General features: G+C 39.9%; 1 protein-coding gene across 1 annotated transcript in view; it reads right to left on the bottom strand.

Moving 5' to 3' along the window:
* Nucleotides 1-17,071, bottom strand: part of atg7 (ATG7 autophagy related 7 homolog (S. cerevisiae)) — a 58,592-nt gene that overhangs the window by 25,184 nt on the left and 16,337 nt on the right. The window contains exons 14-18 of the mRNA XM_085456900.1: nt 16,785-17,030; nt 15,197-15,312; nt 9,275-9,350; nt 5,814-5,894; nt 1,135-1,257 (exon numbers count right to left, since the gene is read on the bottom strand). Of these exons, the coding sequence (XP_085313026.1) occupies nt 1,135-1,257; nt 5,814-5,894; nt 9,275-9,350; nt 15,197-15,312; nt 16,785-17,030 (642 nt within the window). The remainder of the gene's footprint in view (nt 1-1,134; nt 1,258-5,813; nt 5,895-9,274; nt 9,351-15,196; nt 15,313-16,784; nt 17,031-17,071) is intronic.

Genomic DNA, 17,071 nt, shown 5'->3' with positions numbered 1-17,071 from the left:
CAAACAAGTTCATGCCCAGACTTCTGACTTTTAAAATTAATGTGGAGCAGCGACACTGATCCAGCACAATGAAATGAGAAAAACAGGGGATATTTCTAACTGGTGGACTGATTTTTTGGGACTCTGCATTTACAGAGAAGCTCATTTATCAATCTCCTTAACTTTTTTAAAAACACATTAATCACTTTTGTTGGTGTAGGGAGGTCACCATAAAGAGCACAGATAAAAGAGATGGGTAAAATATTTCACTCAGAAAAAACAAAAAACAAAACAAAACTAGAACACATGGTTTAACTATCAGTCTGAGGTAAAGATGTAAAAACTTCATGCCATTTTAGCCTTTTCAGTGCTGTGTACAACTTTCCACTAACAACCTCCTGTTGGTGAGCAGCAGTGGTAGCAAAAAAATAGATTTATGATCCTGCAATCATGTCTGTTTTGTAACTTTCCAGTTATGCAGAGAAAAGAATGACTGAAAATCAACCAATCAACAGATTTTTGCTTGCATGCGGTCCTGGAGCTAACTAACAGTCTGTGGCCTGTGCGGATGGATAGGAAAGGGAACTGCTACAGCAAATTTCAATAAAATCAAAGAAGTTTTAAGAAGCACGGAGGAGAGGACTGATAATGACTGCAGTACAAAGCTTTTCATCACTCGTTTTAACGTCATTGCTGAGACAGTTTTATAAAAAATAAATAAATAATAAATTTCTGCAGCATGGGCTAAGGTGAAGTACAAACCAGAGTGCAAACATCAAAAAACACCATATATTTTTGAGGCTACAACCTGCATCATCATAGCTCTTTGGAGCACTTACTCACTATTAATGCACTACCACGCAGAGCTCTTTACTCCCACTTTCAAACCAGACCCCAACAACACTTCACCTGACAGTGGTGGCTAACATTATTTAAAAAAGACAAACAGAACAAACAAACAGAAACAAAACACAAAATTGGTGACAAGTGTGCTTAACTACTTTCAAAGAATACACACACAGCTCTCATTCCAGCTATACAAACATCAGTTTCTTGTCATTATGGCTCAAGGACCAGGTTTGCCACACTTAGCACATTTTGTGATCATGTCTCCACCTATTTGTGTGGGTGGGTGTATGTGTGGACGCAATCTACCTCTGCAGCCTGTGTCTCTTGGTGCAGCAGAGTCAGCCCCGTCAGGTCCTCCAGGAATGAATGGGAAGAATTAAAAACCTTGGACAGGAAGCTGAAACCTTCCCTCTCATAGTGGTCTAAGACCTAGATTAAAAAACAAAAGAAAACATAACAACAGTTAAAGGTTATTTAATCCAAAATGCAACTCTGGGGTATTACACCATTGTTTGAATTATGTGTGCTATGATACTACACTTCTGCTTTCACTGAAAGTAAACAGAAACAGCTGATCAGCATAAACTGATCGTGAACTGGCTAAGTAACTGGGAAAAATACAAAATGACTTAAAAACTTACAAGATAAAATCTCTAAATCTTCTCTTTCTGAAAATGTAGATGTCGCCGTGTGTGCTGACTAAACAGACGAAGCCCTCTTTTAGTTTGCTCAGGTGCAAGAGTTAAAAGGTTGGACTCACACAGGTGAAAAAAAGGTTCCACAACCTAAATGCACTGTTTGACCTTTACTGTGTTTTTTAGTAATATGTTACATCTTGCCAAAGGCAGTTATGAAATGTTTTCCTTCCCCACACATTACGCTTTTGGTGTCCTTATTAAATGTGCCTTGCACTGGAAAAGTAAGCCATGCTAAAGAATCACAACATGAGAAAATGTATCTTCAAAAACATTATTACATAAAAGCAGATCATAATTTTTGCATGGAAGAAACACTTTTTAAAAAAGGAACTTTTAAAACTCTGGCCCTCAGGCTTAACTTCTGTAACACCACAATTCGGCACCTCTACAATCACTCTGCGGTGTTTACCATAATCCCCTACAGTACAGACTTCAAATACCCACACCTTCTTTCCAAAAACCACACATCCACAGATCCTCTGCCCTCTGGACTACCCTGCTAGACTTAGCAAAGCCTTTCATAGATGCCTACAGACCCTCCCCTGCAGGTGTAGAGTTACCTCTGCTTCAGACAGCAACACAATGTGTGCATCACTGTCTGTGTGTGTGAGTTCGCAGACTGGCGTCTAGTCTTGGAGCCAGACACACCGCACACAATACACACTGATGTGTCCCCTCATTCATCTTTTCAACCTCTCTTTTCTTTCCTTCTTTCTCTTTTATTTCTTTGACTCTCCACTTCGATCCATGGGGTGTGTTATGTGAGACGCCAACGGCCATAACCCACTTTGTTGAAATGTAGCTTTTCATGACACAGGAAGCAACCTAATGACCATGACGATCTTGTGATAAAGTTAATAAAGTCACTGCACAAACACAGTACTAAGGGCATCAAACACACACCTTTTGGAAAAACATGTCCACAAAGGCTCTCTGCGTTTAGAGCATTTCCCATAAAAATGTAATTACATTGTTGTAAATACTATAATTGGACACACAAAGAAATGAAAAGACTACAAAAAAAGGAGAAAATTTTGAAGTGTTTCGCGGTGCTGATGGCTTTAATAGTGATCATGTGCTGCTGCTGGATAGCATCAATTAAGCAAAACTACAAATTCACCAACAAACAAACATCTGGATGAGATGGGTTGCTGCATATATGGACATAAACGCTGACATATGGATTCACACGTGCACTTGTAGCAAAGCTTCCTTCCACTCGGGGCCACATAAATGCATCTCTGAGCTTTATTGACAGTTGGCAGGCCTCCTTTTTGAAGCTGGAACCATACAGAAGGCATTAACTGGAAGCATCACACACTACACGTGTGCCTCTAGCAGTTTCTAAAGATATCAAACAGTGGGTGGTCTTGGTGACACAGAGGACTCCTTTACAACCAAATTTTAAAGGACTCAAATTTGCTTGTAAACACTGAAGAATATGAGGGACCGGATGCTTTTCAAAGTACAGCTGCTTTAATGGTGGTTTAAGCTGGTTTCATTTTTAACTTAAGCACATAATTTACCAGGACTTTGTGTTTCCATAATGTGACACCTAATATATTCTGAATACTGTGAGTAAACAGTTCCTGCTGACTCACTTCCTCTGTTAACAAGAACGGCCATCATGCCTATGCAGACACATGCTTTAAAAACTCCATACTGACTCATTATTATAGGTTTGTGGGTGTAACGGTATTGGTGAAAAGGGACACTTTCGAGAAGGTACAGCTAGCAAAGAATGTGTAGCTGGAAGTTTTTTGAGTTTTTTTTTCCTGGGCACATCAGCATAATCATCCTTCTTACCATCTTACCTACTCGCTAGAAGTGATGCCCTGCATCTTCATCCTCCTACCCATTATGAATTTCAAGTTAAAGGGTTACTATTTTGGACTACATCCACCGCAAAATGCAGACACACAAGTGCGAGCGGTTTAAACAAGATTTCCACTGAGCGTTCCCAAAATAGAAGCCCTTCTGGCAGCTGTGCAGCTCCGACTAAGGAGACTACCTTGAAGAGGAGATCAGGCAATCTAAAGGACTATTTTTTGTTTTTTCCCCAGGGCGCACTTGTGGTAACTTATGATTGCATCCTATGTTTTATATCTGATTATTTTCTATAAATTTTTTTGGTTGGTGCTTTAAAAACTTAATATCACACATCAGCAAAAGCAATGAAATGGAAATTCACCCCCTGACATAGCACAAAAAATACCCGCAGACTCTCTCTGGCTGTCCACTCCTTATATTCTTTGCTTTTCATCTTTACAATCTGTGGTTTAATAAGGACGATTTACTCTGAAGATAAAACAACACAAGCAAGTACAAGTTTAAAAGAGAGACCACCTTGACAGAGGAACACTGTGAGTTATGTTAGTGACCAGTTACAAATGTCGTCAGAACTTTACAACCCAAACAGAAAAAGTATATGTTTGCTATTAATAGTGGAAGCATATTTGGTGGTGTGTACAAGTAGCTGTAGTAAGAGGTATCTGGCACAGTTTTAGACAAAGCCACGTCAGCTGTGATTTACTCTTTGGCGTATAGTTTTATTGGCTTGTAGCCCCAGAGAGTTAGGAAATACACACACACACACACACACACACACACAGAGCGAAAAGCCCCAACTCTACAGGAACTGCTCCAGCCCAGACAGGGGCTGAATTGTTTTGTTTCCATAGAGACCTGGCAGCACACAGCTGACTGCGGCAGAAATACACGCAGAAAGACCTGCACTCGCTGTCTCTCTCTCTCACACACAAAAACCCACACATCCACACACTATTTAATACACCGATAGATGGACTAGAGGAACACACAATGGGAGGAGAGATGTGGGGGAGGAAGAGAAGTAAGGCAGAGAAGGTAAGATGTACGAGAGGAAAGAAGGAGATGTAAAACAGGACTAGACTGAAAAAAGAATAAAAGAAGAGACTGAAAGGATGATAAGCGAATGCAAAACAGATGGAAAAGATGTGTGAGTGGGATTAAACATATTCACCAGCTTCACTACATAACCTTTATCCCTGCCTCAGCAAAGGATCGTCTTTCCAAACTCATGTTGTTCATTGTTCCCAACTACACACAGGCTTTACCCAATCCCTGTCAAACCATATGAAACCTCTGTGCAGACCGAATAATCTCATCAGTCACACAGGCAGAAACATGACACCTTAAGATGGGCTGGAACTGCAGACTTTTTTTCTTTTTTTTGTCAGAGCGTAGGTGGAAAAAAAACTTTTAGTGCACAAGCTAGCCAACTCCCTCCCCCTGCTGCCTCTTGGTTTCTCTCCCCGTCTTCACATGAAAGTGATAGATCTGGGGCTTTATGACCTCTTTATAGACACAAAGAGTGCATTGAGATCAGGGAAGAATGAAAGACTGAACCAGCCCGCCACTCATCACAACACCCTTGCTTTTAATGCTCTACTTCCTCTGCTTATAAACCCTCGATATTATTCCCATTTAAAAAAACAAACAAACAAACAAACAAAAGCCACGAAATGACAAAAAAAACTTTCTCCTTCTTTAAGTTGCACTTTTCTATCGCGACTCCCCTGGTTCCCAGTCTTACACCAGTGTAAAAACAATGAGTCACATTGCTACACACTTAGCCACACTGGCCAGTTGGATATCAACCTATTACGAGAAAAAACAAAACAAAACACAAAGGGCAATTTCTCTTACCCCACTTGGCCTTAGTTAGGATATGTGAACCCTTCAACAACCCATCTATGCACATGCACACACACACACACATACACACAGACAAAAAAAGAGAGAGCAGCAGTGGGAGCTAATTACACTCAACGACAGTTACTGACATCAATGAACAACTGCTGCCTGATTGTTACCATATGCTTTTACCAGCTTTTCTGTGTCTCTCTCTGTGTGGATTCAGTATTCCTCAAAGAACTGCATTTCAACACTGACTTCACAATGTGGAAATAGGAGAGATGGGAATCCCCCTATTTCTGTTAAGGCTGCAATTTGTGTTTGGAAACAATGTTGTCACATAATAACAGAATCTAATCTGATACTTCGATACTTTAAGCAGGGGATATATATAGACCTCACAGCCCATTGTTCATTGGTGCTAGTCTCAGAACAGAATCCATTTTTTGGGATTTCCTTACCTGGATGATTGAGGGATGCATCAAGGCACATCTACATTGTATCTACTTTTTTCTGGCAAAGTGCAGTTCAACATTAAAACACAGTCTTGCTGCAAAACTGGATTCAGAAACACATAATTAGAACTATTCAGTTACATTTGGTGCCACTTACAATGGGGGAGCAGGCAGTGCATTTGTCAAAGGCCAGGCTGGCAGGCAGGACATTATCGAACCTTGAAAGAAAGCCTCGAATCTGTGGAGGAGAATAAGACCCTTAAGAAAAGCAGACATTCTAATTATGTGATCAAGGTTTGACAACAGAGGGGACAAGCTGACATTAACAAAAGATAAACAACAAGAAAAACAAGCAGCTTTTGGAAGTCGGTGTGTTCACCAGGAGACTTGCTAGGAAATGGCAAAGGTGATGCTTTTATTCCTTGAAAGCAAAAAGTAATGCTTCCACTGACAATCATGAAAATGCAAAACAAATTTTGCATTTTCATCATGAAAATGCAAAACAAATTACAAATTTTCATATGTAATGAAAATTTGCCAGCAATTTCTGTATGCTGTTTAAACTGAAAGCAGAGAGCGCCCTCTGGTGTTATAAAGGCATGTTTCAATTTGATTCATTTCATCATCTTTAAGTGCTAAATGCCTTCACTCTTAATTAATCCTATACATGCATGTTGCAGTATCACTTTTCACATCACATTCTTGTAATCGCCTTCCTCATCCACCCCCAGCTTCCTGTTTTGTAATAAAAGCTTCAGCCAATAATGGGGGTTTTTTTGTTTTTTTGATGACGCACAAAACATGAGGAGCATGCAACAATTTCCTGGGTATAATTATCTGGTGGTGAGACTGACGAGTATATCAAACATTTGTGGCCAATTACTGCTGATGCCCAGTGACGGAGAAAAGGTGGAAATTCATGGCTTTTGGTGTTTCTAAGATCAAGAGCATCAGTGTTCGTCCTTATATGCACCAAATTCATTTCTTATGCTGTGTGTTAACCTGCAGTGACAGGTGACACACCATGTCCAGAGAGTAAGGTAAACTGTGGGAAGGGGGGGGGGGGTCAGACCAGTGGATGAGCGTGGGCGAGTGAGACAGTCGTGAACAGACTCTATAGCTTTCTGTAGAGAGCATAAACTGACCACATATGACATATGTGTGTCAAGTAATGTGCTCAGTCGACGTCAGGCACAGTTCAACACGCGTTTGGATAACACATGAAGATTAACTGCTGTTTAAGCACGGCTCGTCAGACATGTCATTCAAGACTGTAAGACCACTAATTACTTCATGGAGTATCAAAGCATCCTTGAGTTACATCAAAGCAATCAAGGTGCATCATTTCCACTGAGAATCAGTGCTTTTGACTTCAAGGGATGATAATATATGTGCCGCTTTGGATCCCAGTTCAAGTTGCTCAACATTCCTCCCACATTAAGGCCATGCTTAATTTGATCATTTTATCCATTATTTACGTTGCAATTTTGATATTTTGGATTATTTTCTACCTTAGGCCCGGCTGTCCACCCCTTATATTCTTGTTTTTTGGGGACCGTAATTGAGGGACTGAAGATAAAAGGTCTTGGAGTTTGTGAAACTGGACAATATAGCTAAATCCAGTTTAATTCTATATATATCAGAGTAAAGTGCTATTGTAGTAGTTGTTACTTATAGTAACCCTTAATGTTGATTATTTGATTTAGCTTGGGCTTAACACACAGAAGTATCAAAAACATGTTGAGAACATCTCTCAAACACAGCTCTATTCAAGGGCACAAAATTGACAGTGCGCGTGAAAACGAGGGGAAGGCAATGGTATAGCTGCACTTCAGTTACAATGGAGATACAAGTGTGCAATTTTTGCAAATCACCAGAAGCTGTCACTGTGGCACCACAAAAAAAACCCAAACAAACTGCAGAGTGCTGTATAGGCACAGAGTGACGGGGGACTGAGCACCTCAGTCATTTATACATAAATGTGTGCGTCTCAAGCATATTACTTATTTTGCATTTTTCACTCCAATCATTTTTGCACCTTCTCTCTGTACATGAGCACACACATAAAATACCACATTTGAATGCCAATTTTTTTGATGGGTTGTTTGGCTGCCAGCAGATGTGTCAAGCAAAAGGCAGTTTTCATGATGATGAATATTGATGGTGATACGTAAATAGAGGAGATGAAAAACCACCATTTAGCCAGGAGCACAGTTTGTCCTAGGTAATTTGCAAAATCAATAAAAATATTTACACTTTTCTATTACATGAAAAAAAATGAATATATTACTAAACAAAATCCAATTTGAATGTGTCATTAGTCCAATCACGCTCAACACAATCCAAAAAACATTAAACAAAAAAAACCCACACACAAAAAAAACTTGCAAATTGAGTTTTACTAATGACAAACCAAAGAAAAAGAGCTACACAAAGATGCACTATTCAGATAAGCACACGGACCCTTTCTTTTTCCTTTCTTCTCCATAATAGCTGCTGCAACCAGCTCATTGATTATCACTATGAGCTATGACTTTGCCACAGCTTCCAGCTGAGCCTTGCCTGACCTCAAGTGCCGTGTTTCTCGAGCTATGAAAAAGAATTAATTTTGTTCTATTTGGCAGCACCAAATTCAAGTCTAGTTACTGCCTGTTATGACGAGCCATAGCGCCTTACTCTTGACTCATTTCTACAAAAGGACTGAAAGGCACTAATTCATAAAGCACAAAGACATGCAAATCTGCAGCTAAAGTTTGCATATCAGAAAATCTCTTCCTGTCCCAGAAAATGGGCTTCTGGCGCTCGGAAAGACTAAGATCTCTTAATTATGATGGTTTCCAGGCATGATGAAGTCTCCTCATTAGGAACCTTGAGTCATGTTTGATCTTTCAGTTTGAACATATTTAATGACTATTAAAGTCACCAAAATGGGAAACCTTTGTGTATTGTTACAGAATAAAAAACATCAGATGTAAGAATGTTGTCTCTACATATGTATGTTTGTACTGATGTGGACAAAAACCCAGCAGAATATTAAAAACTGAAAAAAAATAAATCACTGACTTGCCAAGCTGTTAAGGCAAGGTTGTGTGCAGGGCACTTAGTGAAATACTATAACAGCGAGGCTGCTGAATTACGCAACACTTCCATCATTTCTGCTTGTCCTTCTTTTCACAGAGTATGCATAACAACACAGCAAACTGTGCCCCTTTTCACTTGCTGAATCAAAACATAATCATTTCTTCTTGGGGTGAATGCTGAGATACTCCTTTGCAATTATCTCTCTTCTGCACTGTTGTTCTCTTCGCAGTCCCAAACTGGACTCTCAGTGAAATGCAGCTTTTTCAGAATGTTAAAGCAATACTTCAGCCTCCGCCTTCAGGATCTGCCACTTGTTCCCCTGAGTCACTGAGAGCTTTGTATGTAGGTGTCTGGAAAACTTTAATAGCCTGTAAATATGCTGACCCTGAATTCAACTTCAGCAATTACAGTTTACTGTCTGTTATGCAATTCTTTTTATTATTATTTTTAACTCTTACATGCATACTTTGGATTTTTAGCAACATTTTGCAAGTTATTAATTTCAGATTTTCATATGAGTGCATCTATATGTCTGACCTGATGTGGCACGAGACCGAGCGAGGTGGGAGGTTCGTTCATTCTGTCATCGCTGCTGCTGGCCACTGCATAGCCTCTGAAGGAGAAGAAAAGGGACATAAGTTTATATTCCTACACACATGCTTGTGCAATTTTGGCAGTTTTTAAGAAATAAGTAATAAATGAATAAATAAATAAGATGAAGAATTAAAACCAGCAAACCTGCTTAAACAACCTTCCACAGAAAATTATAATACACTGCATTCTGATGATTTTTTATTATACACAGCAAATCTAAATGTGCTGCTAAGAAACACTGACTTTGGTTTTCTATACTGAGAACTAATAGATCCTACTTCCTTGAATATTAAAAGGTTTTACATTTTTCATGTGATCTGAGAGCTCCTGCTCCCCAGTAAATGTAATCAGGGTTAAAAGGTTCTACTTTGTGTGGGTAACAATAAGTGAAATATCACATCTCGCGCTGAGCTGACAGTGGTTTTGCAAAGTCAGAAATCTCTGTCAAACTGCAGCAACATTAATCCTGAAGTGCCAATTTTCTAAAGCCAGTGGTTGCTATGGAGTAAGATTTCAAATGAGAGCTGGTGTAAGGGGCTTTTTTGGGATAAAGAGCTGGAAGAATTGGGGTTATACAGAAAGGCACAAACACAGCTACTAAGATAAAAACAAGGACACAGACAGTAGCTGAAGCAAGACACAGAGAGATCTTGGTGTAAAGCAAGGAGCTACATAAACACAGAAGTTCTGGAAAAAGCACATGGAAATTCACCTTCTCCTTTACTTTCTAAGCTTTTTATCCAGGACCGAAAGAACGGCTTTGTAACAGCTTATAACATCTCAAAAACATTCTGAGAGAAAATGGCTGTCTTATCAGGCCCAGCAAGCAGCCACTTTAGTATGATTTTCACCAAAAAGGGCACACACAATTCCATTTTCACAAAGACACACCCGTGCACATGACTACACACTTAATAGGCATGGACACATCCCCATTGGCGTTAAGAAAAAGAGACGGAAATATCGAGCTAGCACAGACTGCAAAGAGAACTTAAGGGCTGACTGAACCTCTGTGTTAGAGCTTTTGAAGCATGAAAATGAGAAAAAGCTCTTCGGGGGGGGGGGGGGGACTGTGCTACAACCAAATTACCAATGCTACCTGCAGCGCAGTGAGACCTCAGCTGCTGTGCTGCTCCATCAAAAAGGTAACATCTCCCTTAGCTTTAAGCCTGGAGTGAAGCACTGATGAGAGTACTTCAGACAGGTACTGGTAATCAGGGCCGTTCACTAAGGGAGGAGAGCGCTAGCCCTCTAGTATGGAAGCCCGTTTCCGCCACTGAAAAAAAAAAAAAAAAAAAAGGATCCATAACTCAAAATTTCGAGTTATTTTCTCGAAATTTCGAGATAATAACTCAAAATTTTGAGAAAAGCAACTCGAAATTTCGAGTTAGCGCTGCCAATCAGTAATCTACGTGAATGACGTCATTTCCATGTTACCCGGAAGCTGAAGCCCTCAGCTACAAATGCTACAGCTAAGCTACCGGTATTACATCCAGTCGTGAATGCACAGATTGCTGAGTGTTTTCAGCCTGGCTTCACAAATGATGAAATCCCTGTGTTATTAGCTGAATCACATGGTGTTACTATCAGCAAACATACTTTAATTTGTTGGGATCCGTTTTTGAGTGCGTGGTCCTGCGCCATATGCTTCCGGGTAACAAGAAAGCGACCTCATTCACGTATATTTTTGATTGGCAGAGCTAACTCGAAATTTTGAGAAAAGTAACTCGAAATTTCGAGTTATATTTCTCGAAATTTCGAGATAATAACTCGTAATTTCAAGAAAATAACTCGAAATTTCGAGTTATGGATACTAGCTTTTTTTTTTTTTTTTAGTGGCGGAAACGGGCTTCCATACTCTAGTGTTTGCAAGGATGTTTTATTAAATCCAGATTGGAATGTGGACTGTGTGTGTAAAAGAAGAGGGCAGTATGACATAAAAACTTTTTTTCTACTATGATTCTGAGTATGATTTTTTTTCTAGCACCATGCTGAGAAGCATATATTGTATACCAGAAACACAAAAACCAGAGGTGTGACGCAAGAGTCAAGCAGACTGTGCTGAAAATAAACTCAAGTGTTCATTGGGAAATATCCACTGACACCGGTAAGAGACAAGAATACCTGCTGTCAACCTCTCACACTTTGCCCAACACTTCAACCTATGAATGCATGGCCAGACCATACATTTTAATACATAAAAGATGAAGGTTGCGTACAGGTCTAAAATGTCACGGCAAGGGTCAACCTTCAGTGTCAAAAAATAAAGCCAGTTTGACATTTAGCTAAAAACTCCAGATCGTCTAATGACTACGTGAGGCTGCTCCAAAAGTGACTCTTGTGTTAAAATATCGATCTAATGGCATTAAAAGCAGTCAAACCTTGATGCATAGCTCAGTATACACACGGTTTTTTCCCTTCTAACATATATAGTTTTTTCAAGTGTAAAATGTATCTAAGTGTAAACAGAATTTGTAAAATTTAACTAAAAATTTCACCACCAGGTGACAGTGTTTTACCAGAAAGTGTAAGTGTAGTTACCCTTATAGATGAAAGCAAGTAAATGCAGGTTTGGGGCTTTGACAGTGCAGCGCATTAGCGCTGATGCCTCACAGCAAGAAGGTTCTGGGTTCAAACTTCTTGGTTGGCTAAGGCTTTTCTATGGAGTTGGTATGTTCGCTCATGTTATGTTAAATGACGATGCTAGATTGGCTCCCAGTGTGGATGTGAGAGCAAAGAGTTTTCTGTTTTTCCATTAGTCTTAGACTGGGCTGGATATGATTGGGCTGTACCTTGCCTCTTACACTATGACTGCTGGGATAGGCTGGATCAAAGTGGTCTAAGATCCCCCAGCTAACAGTTTGTTACATAGCCATAGCCATGTCCTGCTGAGCTTAAATGAGCTGCTGTTTTATTTTTAAACAGACATACAGATGACAGAATTGTTAGCTCGTATGAAAATGAAATGTTTTAAAGTATTTTCTAAGTGCAGTTCAACAGAGCAAAGGATTTTTAACACAGTTTTTACAAACATACTAGTTTTATTTTGGATGCTGGCATTTACTTTGCACACAAATACAAAATTATTTTACAAAAACTACCCCTCCCCACCAATGCTAATACTGAGTTATATGTTGTTTTTGCTGGACAACAGCCTGCAGTTGTTTCTTGTAGGGAGCTGGTGAGGAGCTTTGTGGAGTGGTCTGGCAGAAATAACCTGCTTCTGAAGGTCAAGACAAAGAGATGGTGGTTGACCTTCGGAGGAAAGAAAATCTGTGACACGGCCCATTAACAACATGGGCAGCTACGGATACTTCTAAGTCCACCTGAATAGAACAGACTGAACTGGAAGATCAAAAGTGATGCTGCGTAGCAGAAGGTGACGAGCAGACTCCTCTTTCTGATGAAGTCCAGATACAGAACATGTTCGGCAAGATTTGGAGTTCTACCAGTTTGTGACAATTCCCCTATTTATTTTGCTGTTCTCTCCTGGGGGTCAGTGTCAGTGCCAGAGATGCCAACTGATTCGAAAGGCCAGAAGCATCATTGGCCAAAATTTGGAGGCGTCTGAGTCAATGAGGGACAGAAGGTCACTGAACAAACATGGACATCCCATCTCCCCTGCTCAACTCCACACCTGAGGAAGATTGCATTATAGATATTACCTGTGTTATATCTTCTTTATTAATGTATTATTAACATTAATGTGTATTAATGTTCTTACTCTTCCTTTAAAAAAAACTGATAAGTGCCCGCGTCACTTTTACTATAACTATGTTGTTTAGTTATTGTAGACTGAACCATTTTTATTCTTTTCATTCTTTCCTGCTGCCATAACACAATCATTTCCCATGTGGGATCAATAAAGTGTCTATGTATCTATATGCCTATCTACCTGTCTGTCAGTCTTGAGTCAATCCGCAGATTTTCAGGGGAATCCAAGTCAGGGCTTTGTGCAGGCCAGTCAGTACCATTGACATTGTTCTTCACCAGGTGGGATGTATGGTTGTTGTCTTATTGGAAGACAGCTATCCAGTTTTGACGCTGACTGCTTGAGGTTTTCTTTTAAAATCGTTTTTCTTCTTGACGAGATTCCCAGTTCCAGTCACACTCAAGGATCCTCAAAACATAATACTCCCACCACCAAGTTTCACTGTGGGTTGATGTTCTTACGCCTCCCCTTCTTTCTCCAAACATAAGCAGTGTCTCTGTAGCCAAATAGCTCTAGTTTTCAGTTTCTAGTTGTCTAGCTTTATGTGATTAAATGATGCACAATCTTCAGGTTGTTTCAAGTGTACTTGAGTCTGGCTTGAAGGTGTGTCCACGCAGAAATTGAGTTTTTCCTCAGTCTACAGCCTTGCAGTGCATTTCTGTGCAGGGTTTTAGTGACCTTCTTCTATGAATGAGTGAACTCTTTCACTTCCTACCTTTGCCAGGCTTGCTCTGTACTGTGTCGCTCTCTTTGAATTTCTTGATTATACTTCTCATTCCAGCTTTCGACAATTATAAACCTTGTGATAACTTTGTATATCCATCTCCTGCTTTGAGAGCATCAACGATTCTTTTTCTCCAGTCTAAACAGATTTTCTTTTGTTTCTGGCCTGAAGCCTTCTCAAGTGAATAAATGGGAAAATATCCTTTAGTTTTAACTCAATTTTACATCCGTCGAGCTTTACAAAGTTAAAGGACATCAGGACTGGTTTGTGCTATTGCTCTACAAAAGGGTCGTTTTTCAGGGGGGTAACAATACTGAGCCTGGTATGTTTTTGTTATAATAATTATGTTATTGTGTGAAAATTGAAGTATTTTATGATTTCTAAAGAAAACTAATATGTTTAGAAATGCTATCTTGAAGATCCCTGATTCTGTTAAATTAAAAAAAGCACATGGGCAAATTTGGACAACAACTTAAAATGTCATCAGGGGGCTAATGATTTTGTGTACATCTGTAATCAAGAATTAATGTAAAGCTACTGTTAGACTAGCATCTTTCTAGCCTGCTTTTTCTTTCACTTGCTCTCTTCAGTGGTTGCCACAGCAGATTAGATGGCTCCATCTCACCCTAACCTTTGCAAACTCTTCTGTCAAATGAAGCATTTTAGATGTTCACTCTCACTATATCCATAAGTGTTCTCTTCTTCTTTTCCTTTTGCCAGGCAGCCCAATCATCAACATCCTTTTACCCAATATATCCACTCCCCTCTCTGTCTGCACATGTTACTCTCAACCTTGCCTCTCTTACTTTATCTCCAAACCATCCAACTGTAGCTCTCTCTCTGTAATATACTCAGTCCTTATCCTGTCCACCCTGGTCTCTCCCAGTAAATATTTGAGTATTTTAAACTCTGTGACATCAGGCTCCACTTCCTTCTTAGCCTACAGTTACTGTTCATTACACATAACCACAGTCAAAAATAAGTAAATATATACATAAACAAATTAAACAATAATGAAGGACACATGTTGTAAAGGAGACGTGTCTGTTTAGCAGTCGATGAGAAGATGACTGTACTTCTAACAGCGATTTATTCCCTCAGTCAACATTTTTTTGTGGCTTCAACCATTAGTTTCGGGGTCGCTTCAATACAGTACAAGGCTCATTTCGTAAATAACAGTCCTATTAAGCATAAAATAGGTTGTACAGTTGGGGCATGGCTCGCTTTTACCTACTGGTCATCAATATGATCGCGCTCATGTTCACAGAATCCAGTAATCAAAACAGTAATCTACTTCTAAATAAACCCATGAGTGATGTCCCAGCGACTATTTGCATCAAAATCTACACAAGTATAACGGCCAGTAGTTACACCCTTAATACAACTTCAATTTCTTATTAGTAGCAAACATATATTTTGTCATACTTACCCTTCACTGTGCTGTAGAATGGAGACCATCATCTCAACAGCCAACGCTCCGGCAATCATGGCAAGACCTGGTCTGCTGACTGTGCACTGCTGATCCAGAGTCCGATCCCGGGTTGACTATTTTAGCAAAACAAAACACAGCAAAAATAGTAAGAAGATCAATATAGAGAATCATGTCCTGGAACTCCAAAAAGCCAAAGGTCAATCCAGTAAACCTGAGAGGACTTTCTCCACAATAAGTAGAGAAACGAGAGGTGAGAAACCTTGGCACTGGCTGAAGGACTTCTCCAGGGGAATTCTGACCAAGTTGCTGATCACAAACTGTTTATGACACACTGATGACTAGCGGATACTTCCAGTTGAGCAGGGTGTTAGTAATGCCATAGTATTTTCATAAATGGACCATTAGTGTCAGTGGCTGCAAACCTCTTGGCCAGTGTCAGTTGGAACAGGCTCCGGCTCACATGTAAAAGGGTAAGAGGGTATTGCTAATGGATGGATGAACGGATCATTAGTGTTTGTGCCAAACCTGCAAATATTCATTTTGGGGATATTACGCTGTGGACCACACATGCTTACCAGGGGAATGGCTACAAAATCTGACATGTAGCCCTTTAGAGTCAAAGGCATTTCATTTTTATTTTCTGGTCATGTTTTATTTTTGCAGCAGTACATTCTCACACTGAATATGTCCCATATGTTTAGACAATCTGTATCATTTTGCTTCAGGCCTGTCTCACTTAAACCTTTAAAACAATATGCAAAACTCTATATTTATTCATTCGCTGAACTCAACGTTAGATCAACATTTAGAATATACTGATAGCAGGCTCTGCCTCAAGTTCAAATCTTTGTATTTCTTTAATGTTTCACAGAGAGACCGACACATATGGCATTTACAGTAGAAGTCAGAGCTCATTGCAGCAAGTTTCCAACAAATGCCACAGCCTTTAATAGCCTATGAAGAATCTTCGTGCATTACTCCGAAAAGGTCAAGAGAAGGAGAAAATCCAAAATCCCCAAAACAAAGAACATCCAGAGACACAAGCAGAATGTGGGAATGTGGGTGTCGAGGCTACAAAGCTGCAAGTTCTGTTTTATTCTTTCTTGGGGGGGGATTTGCATATTGTTACTCTTACAGAAAAACAATTACAACCATCTTTCTCAAAAATATGAAAACCAAACAATAACTAAACCAAATGCTGCATTTAAAAGCAACAGATTTTTGATGACTACGAAGTGTGCAGGCAACCTTAAACACAACACTGATGTGATGCTCCTAACAGTTAAGCATAAAAACAGGAATCATGTGAGACTTTCACTCAGGAGATTCGAGTTCATATCTCATATGGGACCGTAATTTTTTAATAGCAATCATTTTCACTTCAGCTTCTGTTTGCTTGGGACCATTTCAAAACCTTGTTTGCTTGAAAATAACATCTGAAAAGAGATTTCGCTCATGCGACCATCACTAATTTTAACTCCTGTAAACAACACAGCCGACTTTGCAGCAGCGTCTACCTGGTTTTGAGTGCATTAGGTGAGCTACTTAGTTGAGTGTATACTTGTTATCTGTGTGGTTTCCTTACATCTCCTGGTGCCACAACATCATTGCAGAAGTAGCAGCCAAGCTTGTGCCCTGGGATGTTTGAAAACAGGGACGATCCCGGGACAGCGGGCGCAGCACCGGCCGGTGTGGAGGATGACGAGGAGGCAGAGGAGCAGGAAGGGGAGGAGTCCGGCTCGGTGGAAACGCTCTGAGTGTTGGGAGGTTTCTTCAGGCCGTGGCGCATCACGACAAATGTGTCGAATCCTAGAGCAGCATTCACCACTAGCTGTGAAAATAACAATTATGGTAAATCATGGTCATAAAAGA

The sequence above is a fragment of the Copadichromis virginalis genome, linkage group LG5, assembly GCF_057382275.1.
Source record: "Copadichromis virginalis isolate Kocher_CV1m ecotype Utaka linkage group LG5, C_Virginalis_male_GT1.1, whole genome shotgun sequence".
NCBI lineage: Eukaryota > Metazoa > Chordata > Actinopteri > Cichliformes > Cichlidae > Copadichromis > Copadichromis virginalis.
Note: the sequence above shows the minus strand (reverse complement) of the source record. Positions and strands in the feature narration are given on the sequence as shown.